Here is a 19,128-nt window from a genome sequence, read left to right on the forward strand (position 1 = left end):
TTTCACCCTTGTAAGGCAGCATTATTTTAGCGTCATATAAAACCTATGATAGTGTTTAATTAATATTTTAAATTAGTTTTTATAGTTTTCACAGAACATTCCACATATTTATTTTTAGTTTTTTTTTATTAAGAAATAACTAATATTGTGTTGCAATATGAGCATCTCACTCATATTATTTAAAATATTAGAAGTAATACACTGCCATGGGTTATTTAACTAAAACTAAAACCATTACTAAAATTATAGTTTTAGTCGACTAACCTGGGGCAGTATGGTTTGTGGTTAGGGTTAGGGTTAGGGTGGTCCGACCATTTATTAATAGTTTAGGTAATAAAAAAAATATGACTTACATGAGGATACTTTGGGATTTCAAAGATGAAGTGCGAGGCTTATAGATTTATAAAACTAAATTTAATTAAATATGCCCATAGTGAGGCCTAGTTATTCATAAAATAGAAAATGGCCCATTTACTTAGTTAAATTGACTAAATTACATAAAACCACTAAAAATAAAACAAAAGATAAAACAACACTCTATGAATTCACAATATTTCATGATGGATATAATAATAATAACTACTTGATAATAAATTAATAACTGCCTATTTAAGTGCCCAGCCATTTAATTTTTTTATTAATTTCTAATTTACATTGACAGACACTTGCATTCAAGGTATACATGTTATCGGTCTCCCTTGGGAAGTGAACCCATGACCTTGGTGTTGCTCTATAACACATTAAATATATCACACACAAAGGTTGGACCTCTTAAAACACTTTTAATTAGCCGTTGAGAACGTGAGCACGGAGTGTAATGTACAAGTGACCCGTGTGGCGGGAGACTGAGGATTCTGACACTTCTGAATGTTGTTCTGTGGGAGAAAGGTTAATGTGATGGCATGTTTAAGAGGGTGGCTTTTCAACGGACAGAAAGCAGACATGGTGGCCACTTTGTTCTTCCCATGGGTCAGCATGAATGAATTCAACAGAATTGTAGAAATAAACTATATCCTCTATCTCGGTGACATGGACTGTACATGCAGATATTTATAAATGTGTGGGTGAAAGGAAATCATATAGATAATAGTCAGAGGGTTTAAAGTGAGATGTCACTGCCTGTCTAATGATCAGAGAAGGGCGGATGGTGAGAAGGCTTTTGAATATCCTTTACACTTTGCCAGAATCTACACTGCAATGCATGGAATATGACCGGCTTTGCTGTTCAGAGTTGCTATGATGATGATGACTCAAATGACATGACTATGAATCAACAAATCAGCAGTATTTGGTCTACGTGCCAGCATGAGTGCAGACAGGTCATGTCACCATCCTCATCATCACCAGACAGAGAATCTCATGACTTCCAGGACTGTAATAAATTAATTCTCATCAATAAAGATTGTGTGTGGAATCAATAATCCATTTTAGCACCAATGCCAATGTTACCGGCGCATACAGTGCATGAAGCAGGCATGCCTGTGGTTCTGCTGAGATTCTCACTTCTCGCTATTGCTATTTCAGCATGTCTCCGCCAAGCCTGTAAGCTGACCCAGTCTGTCCCGTCCCTGACCTCCAACATAGGAAGGCCAATGATGAGTTATTGATAGCGAGATCAGTAATCACACTTGCTTCACTAGTGATGTGACTAATGGTGACTGTCACACTGAACTCTGATTTGACAGGCAATGTATGACTGTTCAAGATCAAGGTTGAGAAGAGAATTGCCATTAGTCTCAAAGATTGAGAATTTCAATGCAGTGGCTTCATGCCATGCACCTGCAAAAAAGAAAAAAAGAAATATATATATATATATATATATATATATATATATATGGCAGCATCACATCACAGAAATGCTGCAAATATTTTCATAGCTTTTTATTTTACTGATGTACAAAGACAACAGATTGCTTGTTCAGAAGTGTAGGCCTATGTGAAGTGGAGGGATTGTTTGTTTGTAACCATGGCAACATCAGCATGTGAGTGTGAAGAGATGTGGTTTGGTGCATGTGAGCTGACCTACATGCTGCCCCCTGCAGTTTAAGACTCAAATTCGACATCTCCTCATTCTAGTCTGAAAAAAGCTGGATGAAAAACAAGATAATCAGTTTCTTACAGTTACTCTCAGTTTATGTTTGTTTTTTTAAACACATCTATCTATCTATCTATCTATCTATCTATCTATCTATCTATCTATCTATCTATCTAGGCTACTGTATCTGTCTAGCTATCTAATAGTTCTAATTTATACTGTGTATCTGTCTGTCTCTGTATATCTATCTACCTATGTACAGCCGCGTGTAACCCTACCCCTACCCCAGACCTAAACCTACCCGCGTCAACTGACGCTTTCCTTTAGCATCAGGCATATGACGCCGTAGGATCGCGTCATATAACTGACGCTAAAGGGCGCCTAAAGCGTCAAATATTGAAGCATTGACAAAGGTGACGCCTTGGGGTGAGAATGTGTTGATATGTATGCTGTCTGTCTGTTTAGCTTACTATTGTCTGTGTCTGTATGTCTGTCTATCTATCTATCCGTCTATCTGTCTGTCTATCATCTATCTGTCATCTATCTATCTACTGTATCTTTGTAGCTATCTAATAGTTCTAATCTATACTGCATCTGTCTATCTGTCTGTCTATCTATACAGTATAGGCTATCTATCTATGTCTGTCTGTCATCTATCTATCTATCTATCTATCTATCTATCTATCTATCTATCTATCTATCTATCTATCTATCTATATATCTATCTATCTATCTATCTGTCACTCTGTCTTTCTAATATTTCTAATCTATCTATTTTCATTTTTGGGTGATATTTTTCCCATTTAAATCTCAACTTGATTGCAGTTATATCAGAGTCTTGCATATATCATAATCATATTGCCGCTGAATAAAGCTTTGCAAATAACTTTGCATTAAGAACAAAATCTGCTATGACTAATTGTCAGTGTTTGTTGTCGGACGGTGTATTCTTAGCCTGTGAAATAAACTGGAACAGGAGCGTGAGGCTGCACCTAACACTAACGTTTCATTTCATTTTGTTTTGCGCCCGCGTGTCTCTTATTTCAACGCATTCTCACCCCAAGGCGTCACCTTTGACCATGCTTCAATATTTGACGTTTTAGGCGCCCTTTAGCGTCACTTACATGACGCGATCCTACGGCGTCATCTAACTGACGCTAAAGGAAAGCGTCTGTTAGAGGACGCGGTTAGGTTTAGGTGTGGGGTGGGGGTAGGGTACACGCGATCCTAGGGCGTCATCTAACTGACGCTAAAGGGCGCCTAAAGCGTCAGATATTGAAGCATGTCCAAATGCTTCCCAAGGCGTCAGTTAGGTGACGCCTTGGGAGTGAGAATGGGCTGCTTATTTAATGACCAACAAAGGAGCAACAGCATGGATTTGTGACTATCTAGAGTCTGCTTTTCTTTCCCTTGGGTGATATTGGTTATTTCTCAGGTTGAGACAGTGGTTGGTATTATTGATATCCATACTGCCAAAAATATCAGCTTTCTGCTATTTTTATGACATCCAGCTGCAGTTTACATTACACGCTACATTGATTGCAGCCATACATTTTGTGCTTGCTCAAGTATCATCAATCCTTGCACAGTGACTATTTTGGGAATCCTATCCCTGCAAATATGTTAAATATATACTCATCCAGCCTCATGAATTGTTAATAAAGCTACAAACAGAAAAAAAAAATTCAATGAATCAGACTGCTCAAATGACAGATAACAGACAACGGAGACAACAGAGGTGACTCTGCCTGGGATTACTTAGCAACCAAAAGCATGATATCATCACTTCATGTGTAAAATCAGATACTATGATGTCATCAGGAAATGCATGACCTTGGAGAGAGGAAGATTGTATGATGGTATAAATTGACAATACAGATTTGTCCATTGCTTATTAGTGCTATAATAGAATAGTAGCCTACATTAATATGACATAGAGATAATTTGATTGATGAAAAAAGTTTTCTTATTGTCCAGGTCTCCAGATGTAAAAATTAGTGCACTGAGAGCTTCTTATGGTGCTTGGTTAAAACCGGTTAAAACCTGCTCGCTATGTAGGTATATGCTGCCACCTACTGGTTAATGTTAATTAGACACCCTTCAGAATAGCGTTGTGCACATTTATTTTTAAGCTTTAAAGTAACCTAAAATAGTTTTTCAAAAGCACAACACACAAGTGATATAATCTTTTACCTTACACTTGTATGCAGTAGCCAATGTTTTATATTTACTGCGTTTTAAAATGTATCTGTTTCAATATAGAACTAGTGAACACACTTCCATACAATGCAAGTAAAAACAAATAAATGGAACTGTAAAACTCACTCATTATTATCACCCCCTTTCTTTCTTTCCTGTGTAATGAGCCTTATCCTGCCTACATGATAGAACAACTCAACTGCCATTGAATATTCCAAGACACTTCTACTGCTCCTCCCTGCGGGAAAAACAGACTCATCGACTAGGTTAAACATTCTCCAGCCTCAGTCAATTCTAATGGCCGCAAAGAGAGGTTCAATCGTGAGCTGAGCTTTAAAAAGTGCCGTTTTACGGAAAGCAAAAACGTGTTAGAGGCTTTTTGGTAACGTTTAGGAGCTTATGGGATTAATTTATCAGATACATTTATTGTAGACCTAGACACTTCAGAATTGATTCAATATTATGCAACTGCAGCCTAGTTTACGTTTTTTTGTTTTTGTTTGTTTGTTTGTTTTTTATAGGAACAGTGTAAAAAACAGTGTAAAACAGACATCTTTTTCTGATAAGACCGATGCTTACAATATTTCCATGGCCTGTTCGACATTGCAGAAAAAACTACCAAAACTGTATGTTTAGTTTCAGTGACATTTATTAATTCATTCTAATTCAGTTTTTTATTTAGTTACTCTACAAACTCTTTGTTTAGGCTAGTCTGTTTTGGGAAAGTAGCCTACTGAACTTTGGTGTTCAAAAATTTTTCAGAAATGCAAACTTTAAAGGAGTAGACTAGTTCACTTAAAAAAAAAAAAAAAATGCTGATAATTTACTCACCCCCGTCATCCAAGATGTCCACATCTGTCTTTCTTCAGTTGAAAAGAAATTAAGGTTTTTGATGAAAACATTCGAGGATTTTCTCCGTATAATGGACTGCATTGCAAACGGTTCACGGTCCAAATGAGTGTTTCAATGCAGCTTCAAAGGGCTTTAAATGACACCAGACGATGAATAAGGGTCTTATCTAGGACCCTTTGAGTCATGACTTGAAAAAAGATTTGTTCATTATGATGAACGAGTTTGAACAGGAGAGTCACGAACGCTCATCACAGAAAAGAGCAAGGCGAGCATTTTGTGCTTATAAAACGTAAACTTTTTTTTTTATTTATTTTTGAAATGACCGATCGTTTCACTAGATAAGACCATTAATTATCGTCTGGTGTCGTTTAAAGCCCTTTGAAGCTGCACTGAAACTCTCATTTGGACCTTGAACCGTTTGGTTCCCAATGAAGTCCATTATATGGAGAAAATTTTGGAATTTTTCATCAAAAACCTTAATTTATTATCCACTGATATAGAAAGAAAGACATGGACATCTTCGATTACATGGGGGTGAGTAAATTATCAGATTTTTTTTTTTTTTTTTACTTTAAGTGAACTACTTCTTTAAGCCTATTATGATTTCAACCTCATTTGGTTGTTTTTATGTAAAAAAAAAATATATATATATATATATATATATATATATATATATATATGAAGAGTTCAGATGCAAAAGCCTCTAAGTGCCATTTGAAATTTTCTTCTAAAATTATCATTTTTATCAAGCTTATATATTCAAGTTCAGTAATTTCACTTAAATGACAATTAATAGGTTATCCTCATTGCAATTTAAGTGAAATTACTGAACTTAAATATACAAGCTTGATAAAAATGATCATTCTAGAAGAAAATTTCAAATGGCACTTAGAGGCTTTTGCATCTGAACTCTTCATATATATATATATATATATATATATATATTTGTTCCATTTATATGGCGCTTTTGGGTAATCAAAGCGCTTTACATGGAAGGGGGAATCTCCTCAACCACCACCAAGCAGCACCCATATTGTGCCAGAATGCCCACCACACACCAGTTTATTGGTGGAGAGGAGAAAGATTGATGAAGCCAATCAGTATATGGTTATGATTAGAAGACCATGATGGACAGAGGCCAGGGGGCAAAATTGTTACCCATAATCTTTTTCGAAGGACATCCTGGGATTTTTAATGACCACAGAGAGTCAAGACCTTAAATGGACGAAGGACGCTATGTTTTTTAAGTTATAGCTTTAAAATAAAAATAAATGACTATTTGTAAAAGGATGCATTTTCAGGTTGCAAGCCAACATTAATATAGTTTAAAGGAACAACAACCCGCTATTATAAAATATTTTAAAGGTACAGTATCATACAGTATCATTTATGTGGTTTGATTTTATGTCAGATTCTCCTATTGGTTCTGCAGAAATGTATTTGTTGCATCTGTTTATTGGATCAAAACAATTCGATTTAAAATTCATCCAGCTATTTCAAACCAAAGACATTTGCTGACTTTTAAAATGTGGAGTAGCTCTCCCACCACCGATCCTTACAGTAACTAATTGCAAGTTATTGGTAATCCACCTCTCACCATATGAGGGCACCAGAGAGAAAGAATCTGTAGAGAGGTTCAGTAAAATGCATGAAATGCAGCGCTAAAACGTGACATCTGACTGATTAAAAGAAACAAATTGCTCTTTATCGAGAACAGTAGTGCTTTATTAAGCAACTTATTTCACACTGTAACTGTTTGGCAGCGTTTTAATGCATTTTTTTTTTTCAACAGCGGTCATCATGAGACACTTTGGAAGGAGGAACTGTGCCCAGATAGCACACGTCTGCAAGATGTCTGTTAAAGATCACTTCATCTGGAAAGCATCTGCTGTTTACTAACATCAGATAGACATCTTTAAAAGAGGTCAATTATCTTTAAAATTGCATTGGTTTGATTCAGATTCAGTTGAATGGTTAGTTTACACCCAGATGCAACTTACCTACTGACTTGAATCAACTTACCCCTAACCTAAGGTAAATTGAGCCACATGAACATTTTTTCATAAGAAGCCATATTTTTATAACCCTTTGTCATAGATGTCATAGAAAAAAAACCCTTTTAGAACCTTTTGTCATAGAAAAAAAAAAAATCCTGAAATTACTTTATTACTTTTACTTTTTGAAATTACTCATTGTACCTTTGCCAAATTTTCTCTTTGAGGACAACATAAAAAAAGAAAAGGCTCACTTTCCTTATTCAATAAACCCTGCTCATATTATTATCATTACTTCGTCTCCTGCCTAGCTGCTCTTCTCTGGCTTTCTCTTTTTTCCAAGTCAGCTAATACAGGTTTGGGTACCTGTTTGGTTTGACTTACCAAACAGTACCGATGTCTTCTGACAGGATTCGCCATCTGGGGTTGGATAACATTGCTGATGTGGACACTCAATCTAACAACCCTGAGAGAGACACAGTCAAAGAGAGAAAATAATTTCTCATCAAGTCCTCAAATGAACTACAACCTCACATCACCATGACAGATGACCACTTCCTCAGTGGCTTTCAAGAGACAAAAAGCATCAGACCAGCACGATCCAGCTATGTAAATATCTTTTTTTTTTTTTTTTTTTTTTTTTATCTCATAATAGTTATCATAGAGCAATGTTCAGTACTTTTTTCTCACTTTAGTTCCTAGGGATTGCATGAACCATAATACAATGTATGTTGAATGCTGTTAGTTGCTTTGGATAAAAGCATATGCCAAATGAATCATAGCGCAATAATGTCCTAATAATCATTTTCACATAAAATATACAACATCTCCAACTTGACTGCTCTGTTACTGTATATCCCATATTATTTAGTTGCACTGTACTGTTCTTGTACTCTACATCTGTAGTATCTGTGCCATGGCAGCCAAGGTTTTCAGTAGCTATTTTGGTGTTATTATTTTTTGGGGGAAATTACTGTTCTAGAGTCCCCAGACAGCAGCTCTGACTAAAACACGTTATTTTTATTGCATCAAATTCAGTCATTGTTTTGTAATAGCACTAGCATGCTGTTAGAGCAAAGTGTAAATGTCTCATCATAGTGCACATTTTGCTGGCATTGACATTTTTATTGCTGTCACAGCTGTTTTCACAAAACTAACACACTAGAATCTGTTATTTGGCGATGGAAAACAATAACTTGTTGCAGACTAGTATTGCATGAACTTAAACACTAGGTGTACATTTTGTTAAACACTACAACTTTTTTTAAACAAAAAACAAAATGTCAAACAGTGGCTTAATTGAAAACTATTGTTTTGTGATTCATTAGAGAGAGAAAGAAAAACTACACAGCAAACACGAGATTGCTTAACAGGACAGAGTGAAAACTTTTATCTTTGCTTTCAACTTGCATGTAATCATCAGTCTCATGTTACCAGGTTGTTGCATCTAATACCTTTTTTTGTAACTCAAATATATTACAAATATAAAAATTCTGGAATAGCCTAAATGGAATCCATGACAAAACTACTCAACAAGCACCGTTTTACTTCACACAGTTTATTTGATTTTGACCCACCGATGTTCATTTTTGTACCACAAGTACACAGAGATCAAATGGGTGTGAATGGGTGCATTCCCCCAAGTAATCACATAGCAGTGAGATTTTATTCAGGCAACGCCTAATCATGTTTACGTGTATCAGGTAATTGTCTTTAGGGTAATTGCTTTTTGATTTATGTAAATAGGTTATATGCACCACACAAACCTAGTGAACTTTTTTTTAAATTAATTACATGTTTGAAAATATTAGAATTCAAATCTGGTAATATCATTGTTGATTACAGGGTCATTCCTGGTATGCGGTGACATTTTGGCTTCATAAGTGTTGGAAAAAAAGGACATGATTTTCATGTTTTTAGCATTCTACCAAAATATTGACATGTTTAACTATAAGGAATACATATTGGTCAAGCTCAGGGACTCTGAAAATAATAATTATGGGTAGATTGTTCAGACATGTCCATGAAAATATTCCACCCTGTTAGGGACATATACATAGTTATCACAATATGTTAATAATGTAAATGTTAAACAATAATGAGCTTTTCTTGGATAGTATATGTCCCTTATGCCATCTTATATTTTCTTTTTTCTTCTTGAAACAAGCAAAACAATTTTTGATGAAGAGAATATGTCTTGATTATTAAAAACTGGTACTTTTTGTGCCAATTTTTGCAAATAGGATGGTATATAACAATAAAAGTTGGCTCAAAAACATGTATATGCTGTTAGTGCTCCTCACCTCACAAAATAAGACAAAAGTATGGCAAAAATGTAATGTTGCTGTCAAATTATTAATTAAATGACTTGCCTAACAGAAAGGAGCATAAGGGTGGAACGGAGTATAACAGGGTGGAACACCAGTGTTAACAGGTTCAGTGGATGAGCCTTTTGTCATTGTCCTGCATGGTTTGCCATTGGTAATGTGTGGAACTGCACCTATAACATATTGTTTCAAAACAATAAAATAAAAAATCCAAATTTCCTTTGGGGGAGGGACACAAAAAATATCTATGTGGTTCCTCATTATAATCGATCATGGGGGCAAAACAAAACAATTCTCTCTTCAGATGGCTAGAGAAATATTTACAAATTAGAGAAGACATACATAATAAATTACATTTTTGTTTATTTATATTTGATTAAAAATAAAGATGATATAATTCATTTGAATTAAGATTAACAAATAAATACAAAATCCATCACAAGAAGGAACAGTAATGGACAGTGATGCCCTTTGTGGTGTTTTACATCAACTTACTAGATTAACAAACAAAATAAAAAGAAAAGCAAAAAGACAGGGGAAAAGAACTTTAAACTCTAAGGGAAAGAACCATCTCAGCACTATATAAATAACCTTTATATAATATATAATATATAATAATGGCACCGTCGGAGGTGCGGCAAGAAATGCTCAGCAGGCAGCCATTTGCCTGTGCTACTGTATATAGACAGACAGACAGACAGACAGACAGACAGTCAGACAGTCAGACAGACAGACAGACAGACAGACAGACAGACAGATAGATAGATAGATAGATAGATAGATAGATAGATAGATAGATAGATAGATAGATAGATAGATAGATAGATAGATAGATAGATAGATAGATAGATAGATAGATAGATAGATAGATCGATAGATAGATCGATAGATAGATCGATAGATAGATCGATAGATGCATACATAGAACTTGCTATATACATTAAATACTAATTTTTCTATTAGAATTTCCACCCTGTTAGGTTTATTTAGTCAAATGCTTCTGCAATACATGCACTATATAATGTCAATTCATCAGATATTTTGTTTTAAAGTTTCACTTTCAAATGAAAATAAGCCCATGATTTACTCACCCTCAAGTCATGTCTATGACTTCCAAGTGGGCATTTGATGTCAATTTAACATCAATATGTTACATGATCAAATGACCAAAATCATGTCACATAATTAGGTAACAAATGAAAGTCTGACGTGACTATATGTCAATTTGATGTCAAAATTTTGACCTTGCTGTCATTTTGATGTCATGCTTTGTTGGCATTTGTACTTTGACAACTATGAGTTTGTGTAGCCTAAGTAAACTTAAGACATATCTAAAACTTAATTCGGATTCCACTTTTATTTTGTGTTCTTTGCTTCAGAAGGCCATTAACTGGAGTGTGTGGAGTTTGTTTATGATGGATGCACTTTTTGAGCTTCAATCTTGTATGCAATCTACTGCCATTGTAAAACTTTTTTCATGGGGAAAATTTTATTTTAAAGTGAACTCCTTTAACATAATTAGGGCTATGACTGCTGTATTTCTTTCATTTTGTGCCCTTTTCAGCATCAACAAACATCAAAAAAGTGATAAACAATTCTATCATTATAAAACATCAGTAGACTAGTAGAAAGTTCAATTAAATGCAATTGAATCAAAGTATTCAACAAGACAGAAGTCCTGTATGGTGCGGACAGTGCAATCGGCTTTAGAGGAGGCGGGGCCTGAGCAGATCAGCTCATCTGTCAATCAATCACAGCCCGCTTCTGTTACCTCTTACGAGTTGATCCACACACTCTACAGGTGCACTCAAGACACACTCTCCGACTGCACACACATAGCCTACAGCACCTTATCCGCTGCTCAGAGAAGAGGGAGCAATGACTGGCTGTCACTGGGGATATGGGAAGGACAACGGTAAGTCAATTTACCGTTATAAGAATCCTAAAGAAGACATCAGTCCATAAAACACGTTTTGTGAATCCATGTTGACCACTGCCAAACACCGGTTGTGCTTCGCGTTAATAAGCTATATGTTTTAAAAGTAGCCTAGACTTTTATTTATTTTATATAAATATGCAGGCCTTACATTTACATAACATTTATATAGGCCTACATTTATAAAGCTTGCGCGTTTAAAGTCGACCATTTAGGCGAGCTAATTTTCACATTTAAAAAAAAAAATGACGTCCATAATTTGATCAAATGCAAGACAGAAAATCAACATAAAGAAAAACATTTAAATAAATGTAATGATCAATTTCATCCAATTAGCATAGGCTGCGCTTCATCTTGATATGGAATTTTGTTGTGTAGCCTAAAAATATCTTAAAAGAAGAAGAAGAAGACAAAAACATACCCTATACATTCTTTTTTCATACATTCTTTATTCTAAACGTCTTAAAGACATTTTCTGAATGTCTATTTAACAGACTTTTGTTGATCAATAGCTAACATGCATTGGGGCAGTTTTTGTGTATGTTCTCATTCATTCATTCATTCATTCATTCATTCATTCATTAATATGTCCAGTAGCACATTTTGCGGCCCAATCTATGGTTAATGCGAGATTAGCCCAGTTATCTTTTAAAGGGATAGTTGCTGCTTAAACTTAGCAAGGCTGTAGGTCTGCTCTGTTAAAAAAACAACAACAACAACAACAACAACAACAACAACAGACAAACAACAGAAGACTATGTTGTTTGTCACACTCACAATAAAAATGTGTCATTGTAGGCCTGTGTGTTAAAAATAGTTTAACAATGAATAGCTGAGACTGATTTCACTGTGTTATTTGTCTAAATTCATCATCTTGATTCATCATCATCATTTAATTCATCACCAATACAGTATAAGGTGTGACACTGTGCTTTTGCTTATTACTTTTCTGTTAAACATTGTTTTCTAGGTCCATCAGCATGGCTCAAAGACTATCCCATTGCCGAGGGTAACCGCCAATCACCTATTGATATAGTCCCTGCAGAAGCTGTATTTGACGCCAGACTGTCTCCTATCTCGCTGTCTTACAACAACTGTACCTCCCTTACCATATCAAACAATGGCCATTCTGTAGTAGTGGAGTTCATTGACTCAGATGAGAGATCAGGTTGGTATCAGTGACAAGATTATTACTGCTATAAAATGTAACTGTCAAAAAAAGACACGGCTTTAACCAGGCAACGTTTAGTTCTGCATGTTTGGGTTTTTACAGCTCTAATGTTGTGCAAGACCACTGTGAGACTGTCGAATGCTATACAGCGGCTTATTTAGAAGAACCTTAACCAGATGATAATTAGATGTTATGAAATATGAATTACTGACTTGTAGTGTGTGTTTTTGAATAAGGCCGTACCAGTTTTGCTACTGTTAATTAAAACAAAAACTATTAAATATTGCTTTTGGTAATTGCAATAAAGTAAAATAAAATCTTTAAATGAAAAACATTAAATGAAAAAGAAAATCAGTTAGTCGCAGAGGCAAACTGATTTCCGTTTAAGTTTAGGTACAAACTAATGGGGGGGGGGGGGGTTGTATCTTGGCTCCAGTGATGTTTTTTACTCACTGATCTAGTGTTTCCCAACCCTGTTCCTGGCGCCACACCAACACTGCGCGTATTCTTTGTATCAAACACCTGATTCAACTCATCAGCTCATAATCAATCAGATGGGTTAATGAGCTGATGAGTTGAATCAGGTGTATTTTAATACGAACCAGTATAGACCTTTTTCACAAAAACCGGAAATACGTAATCGTTGTGGAAACGGAGTTCCCGTCTACTGTCGACACATCAGAAAAACCTACTCTGGGAGGAGAAAATTGATCAGAGAGTCTTCAAAACTTCGAAAAAAATGTAAACTTGTCATGGTCCAGTTGTTGATGACTTTGTAAAATGCTGTGGTGATGCTTGTCTGCAGCTGATGTATTTAAGACCAAAGATATGACTATTGATTTCAGAACTGAAGCTCATTCTTCCCGATATACGTTCATTAAAGGTAAGAAGGTGGAGTGTGTGGAAAGTTATTCATATTTAGGGAGTATTATTTACAATAAACTGCATTTTGATGTAAATACCAGAAAGAAGTCTGTCAGTTTTATTCAACAGTTCTCCTGAATTTTTTGCACTGCTGTTGCTATAGAACGATCAAAGATGAAGAAAAATTATACAAATATTAATTTATCCCTTGTACACTCAGATTGTTAAATACTCAGAATGTATATGTAGCCCACAGTTGTGTGTTCTTATTTATCTTGTTTTATATTGTGGTGTATATTTTTATGTGCTTATTCCACTGGATACAAATATCTCAATAAAGTTGAACATGAACTAACGTTACTTCAAAAATACACAAAACATAAAAAATAAACAAACAATGACGGCTTATTAGTGAATGGTGACATGAGAAGTACAGAAGATCACAGGATCAATAACATCCCGCCAGATTGCCTGAATCCAGTTCCTTCGAACTTCATCGACAGGGAACTGACGAGGGAAGGAATGAAAACGACAGGTATGGCTGCTTTTGGGAATAACCAAAAAGATCGGTACGAAACAACTCTCACTAGTTGCCTTCGGCGCTATCTGTTATGAATGGAGCGGAAGAAGATTATCACGACAATTGCGTATTTCCGGTCACAAATACGGAAGTTGTGAGAAAGGTCTATTCTTGTGTGCCGCCAGGAACAGGGTTGGGGAACACTGATTTAGACTATAGTAGTTGACATTGGGTTTGCAAGATACCAACCATCCATTTCATATCATTTATCTAAATTTGTCATGCATGTCATTGTGCTATATGCAATTCAGTTGTGTAAATGTATGGAGATCAAGTCATGAGTTACAATGCTTCATGCTACACTCTAAAAAATGCTGGGTCGTTTTAACCCAATGTTGGGTCAAATATGGACAAACCCGAAATGTTGGGTTAAAAATGTAATGTAAAAATTTAACCCAACGGCTGGGTTAGTCCATATTTGACCCAAAGTTGGGTTAAAACAACCCAGCATTTTTTAGAGTGTAGTAGATTCTTGTTGTCTTTCCCTTCAGTGCACTTTGAGTGAGTCTGAGAAAAAAGGCGATAGTCACTTTACAATGCAAGTTATTGGATGTACATCTTTTGGAGATGGAGAACATCTTTGTGGAGAACATCTATTGGAGAACATCTTTGTGCATTTCACTGCTCTGCTTTTCCATTGTTTTCCAATGACAATATGTCACACAGACAGGTTTGCAACATTTCGTGCATGACACAGTGTTCTAAAAACGCAGTGCTCAAGTTAAAATAAGTTAAACTTTTAAAAAGTTTTCCAGTTTTTAAAAAAAAAACCTTTCCTGTAGCTCAAACAGTAGAGCGTTGGCGCTTGCAACGCCAAGGTCATAGGTTCGTTTCCCAGGGAAAACAAGAACTGAATGTGAAATGTGCACATTGAAATGGAATGCAAGTCGCTTTGGATAAAAGTGTCTGCTAAATGCATAAATGTAAAAAAATAGTTTATAGACCTTGTTATTTTTTTCCATTTAAATGCTCTTTTCTCATGGCAGTAATCCGAGGAGGGCCTCTGGAAAACATGTACAGACTTAAACAGTTTCACTTCCACTGGGGAGGCAAGGGTTGCAGTGGTTCTGAGCATACGGTTGGTGGGAAAACATATGTGTCTGAGGTGAGGGTGCAGGACAGTGGCACTCCGTCTGCTCGCTGTACATGTTCTCGCTTTCTGTGCTTTAAACAATCCTGCGTGACCTCTGTCTCTCTCCAGCTTCATCTGGTTCACTGGAACGCCATAAAGTACAAGTCCTTTGGTGAGGCAGCAGCAGCCCCTGATGGCCTGGCTGTCCTTGGCATCTTTCTGGAAGTTAGTGTGAATCGGCATTCGTTGAAGAACCACATAATACAGCATTAGTTCAAGAGCGTGTGATCTGTATTAGAATCACATTATTCAATTTAGAAGGATAAGAAAATTAAAAAAAATAATGGTTACGGTATAAATAAACGAGGATATAGAAGAATGAGTATAATTATGAATGAGTAACTTATTGTCCTGTCAAAGATAAAAATGTCATATAATACTATTTCAGTATTCCAATTTAGACATTCTAAGTTATAGCTATAGCTGTAACCACATGTCAACTACCAGAGTATCAGTAGACTGTCTGCTTATATGTTATTGTGATGCTCCCCAACAGACATTCTACTGACTATAAGTAAATTTGCAACTATATCAACATATTCTATTAACCCTACCAGTCTAATACTCTAATGAGAGTTAGTTGACATGTCATTGCAAAGTTATTTATAGTTAGTAGAATGTCTAAAGTGGACCATCAAAACAGTGCTTTTTTTTTTGTACCTATTATAAAAAATATCCCTTTTAATTTTTTTTTGTTTTAGTCAGGTGATGAACACCGTGCTCTTCATCAGATAACAGATGCCTTGTATATGGTTAAATTCAAGGTAAATGTTTGTATTTATCATATATATATATATATATATATATATATATATATGAAGAGTTCAGATGCAAAAGCCTCTAAATGCCATTTGAAATTTTCTTCTTTAATGATGATTTTCATCAAACTTGCATATTTAAGTTCAGTAATTTTACTTAAATAAAAATTAATAGGTAATTATCATTGTCATTTAAGTGAAATCACTGAACTTAAATATACAAGCTTGATAAAAAATCATTATTAAAGAAGAAAATTTCAAATGGCATTTAGAGGCATTTGCATCTGAACTCTTCATATATATATATCCTATTTCTTTTTAATAAAAAAACGGCAAATATATCTAAGTAAATATAAATTTCGACAAATATAAATTTCTTTTGGCTATTACGGAGAGAAAGCATGAGTGAATATATTAAAACAATAGAGGTCTTCAGGTAGCTTACCAAATGGATGCGGTTTAATCCCCATTTTTGCATCTGATTGGATTTGAAAACACCCAGATGCCTCTTTGCATGTGATTTCATTTGGAAATGTATGTCTTGAAATATGTTAATCAGGTTTTAAGAATTCAAATCAGCCCCTCTCAGGGTTTTTTTAATTTTTTTGACACCACCACAGATTAGTGGTATTGGCCCTTGTATTTTGAGTATTTGACATTAATAAATGATCTGATTATTCGGATCACAATTGTAGAAGATTAAATGTAATATTTTGAGAACTAGGCATTTCAAAAGTCATATTAGTCGACCACTAAAGAAAATATAGGCGTGCGTCCCCTGCATCCCTGTTGAGAGCATCTTTAGCTCTGCAGTACACTCCTTTCACGTTTCTTTGTTTCTCTTGTAGGGAAGTGTAGCTGATTTTAAGGGCTTCAACCCAAAGTGCCTCCTGCCCAACAGTCTGGAATATTGGACGTACCCAGGCTCTCTCACCACTCCTCCACTGTATGAGAGCGTCACTTGGATTGTGCTGAAAGAACCTATTTATGTGTCCGAGAAGCAGGTGGGTTACTTTTGTGATTGATTTTTTTTTTCATTATTTTGTTCACACGATAAACTTGATAGTTCCTTATTAATGAACTGTATTGCTAGTGTTTTGTCATGAGCATCCTCTGGTCTATTGACAGATGTCATTTTATGAAAATGAATGGTTGTGGAGGGAGATGGATGTGGGAACCACTCCCGCTGAATCAAAATCATTGGTAGTGATGTAAATTAGGGATAGTCCATAACATCCCAGTATGTTGGTGATGATCGTGAACCTGGTCAGAAATGACCTGGACGTGAGGTTCTGTTTTCAATTGGTTTTGCATTAGTAAATAATTATTTATAATATTTATTATTCATAAAAGCCGTATATATTAAACATTTTTAATAACAATACTTAACACAAGCCTTATGGTGTTTAGCTCATAACTAAAGCCCTGATCAGTCAAGGCACCACATTAACATGCACGATAGGTATAAATGAATGTTTTTATTTCTTATTCTGCTATACTGTATGAATGTGAATGGACTTGGTATGTATGCTTGATATGAGTCTGAGTGAGTCCTTTGCAATGGGATGGTTCATGTCAAAGTTTGTTTCATTCAGACAAGATAGGCATGTCTTGGCATTAAACGCAGTTGAAATCCTTCTTATAAGCACAAGACTTGTGCAGCATACACTACACTACAGAAATGAATACTTCTATTCAGCAAGGATGCATTAGACTGATTAAAAATCACAGTAAGGACATGAAAAATGTTACAAAATATTGATATTTCAAATAAATGCTGTTCTTTTGAAAAATGTATCATGGTGTGCCACAAAAAAACTTTTCTCATTGGTAATAATAAGAAATGTTTTTGATCAGCAAATCAGCATTTTAGAAAGATTTCTGAAGGATTATGTGATGCTGGAGTCTGGAGTAATTATGCTGAAACCATTAGCTTTGCCAGCACAGGACTAATTTGCATTTTAAAACCCTAATTTTAAATTGTAATAACTTCTCACAATATTACTATTCTTATTGTTGTGTTAAATAAATGCAGCTTTGTTGAGCACAAGACACTTCTTTCAGTGACGTTAATTTTACTAACCCCAGAAATTTGAACGGTATGTATGTCCTCTGCTATGAAGTTTCATATTACTAGATTTCCATTTCAGATATATAGATGTGTATCCATCTAAGAGACTGCTGTGGATTTGGTCCTCGGCTCTTGTCTATCCCTCAGACTTTGTCAAAGGAAATTGCATTAAAGCAAGCATGAGCAGGTTGGCATGTTGGCAGCACAGCCGTGAAAGCGGCCTGGCGCGTCTGGCATGAGGCCACAATACTTTGATCTTGTGCAGCTTATTAAAATGATTGATTGAGCTTAAAATGGAAAAAGCTCAGGAGATTCACAGCATGGAGAACCAAGCCTGTTGCATAACATGTGGAACCAGAGTTGATTTCTGTCACTTTGCCAGGTTCTGTCTTACATGCTGTTTGTCTTGTTTTCTGGACTTAGATGGGAAAGTTCCGGATGCTGCTGTTTAACGGAGAGGAGGAAGAGGACCGAAAGAACATGGAGAACAACTTCCGACCACCACAGCCACTGAAAGGCAGAAAAGTGCGGGCCTCTTTTAAGTAGCGCGTTTGCTTATTGTGATCAACCATACTTCGAAGGGTTTGGGTTTTTTTTTTTAATCATGTCACTGTCTGCTGCTTAAATGTTTTGGCCAATGACCTCGAACACAGTTTGACTTTCACATTGAGCTCTTTGAATCAGAGGCTCTACAGTTTTAGATCCCTTCTCATCCACCTTGATCAGGCTTGTGTTTGCAGATCCTTATTGCAGGAGATATTTGTGCTTCTAAAGGGTCCAAGCTGATGGGGTCTGACAAGCCGGCTGTCGTCTGCTTTCTCTCCGCTATAGGAAAGGGTCGGTAATCCAGGAGCCTGAAATTTAACCCGTTAGTCTCCACCAGAGGCTCTTGGTAACTTTTGATAAGGCTTGTGTCATTTAGGCTGTTTGGTGCTTTCAAGAACATAGACCTGATGGTGGCAGAATCATTAATACTTAATGTTGCATTATTACACTGAAATGTCTCATTGTTATACAGTACGTAGACAACATTTCTGTTTATCCGATTGTTGTGACTCCATGAAGTAAGTCTTTACAGACTCTTTTATTAGCACTGCACTGTAGTGAATTTCCCTGTGCTACCAGTGAAGCCTTATAAATGCTTTTACTGTAATAGGAGGTGATGTGTGGAGGTTGAAATGAATGATGGATTACACTGCTCACACTTAA

General features: G+C 35.7%; 1 protein-coding gene across 1 annotated transcript; it reads left to right on the forward strand.

The window, feature by feature from the left end:
• The first annotated feature begins 11,177 nt into the window (after window positions 1-11,177).
• ca7 (carbonic anhydrase 7) lies at window positions 11,178-18,609 on the forward strand. The gene is made up of 7 exons (XM_039674388.2): window positions 11,178-11,322; window positions 12,314-12,511; window positions 14,945-15,063; window positions 15,160-15,255; window positions 15,792-15,854; window positions 16,697-16,852; window positions 18,343-18,609. The coding sequence occupies exons 1-7, from the start codon at window positions 11,286-11,288 to the stop codon at window positions 18,463-18,465; spliced, it is 792 nt and encodes a 263-aa protein (XP_039530322.1). The 5' UTR covers window positions 11,178-11,285; the 3' UTR covers window positions 18,466-18,609.
• The last annotated feature ends 519 nt before the right edge of the window (window positions 18,610-19,128 follow it).

This window comes from Pimephales promelas, chromosome 1, assembly GCF_988280905.1.
Source record: "Pimephales promelas chromosome 1, fPimPro1.hap1.1, whole genome shotgun sequence".
Taxonomy (NCBI): domain Eukaryota; kingdom Metazoa; phylum Chordata; class Actinopteri; order Cypriniformes; family Leuciscidae; genus Pimephales; species Pimephales promelas.

Bases quoted from the DNA above. Each gene is read 5' to 3' on its own strand.
- ca7 (XM_039674388.2), top strand. From the start codon at position 11,286: ATGACTGGCTGTCACTGGGGATATGGGAAGGACAACG. The intron at 15,256-15,791 runs GTTAGTGTGAAT...TTTTTGTTTTAG, and splicing joins TCCTTGGCATCTTTCTGGAA to TCAGGTGATGAACACCGTGC. The intron at 15,855-16,696 runs GTAAATGTTTGT...TTTCTCTTGTAG, and splicing joins TGTATATGGTTAAATTCAAG to GGAAGTGTAGCTGATTTTAA.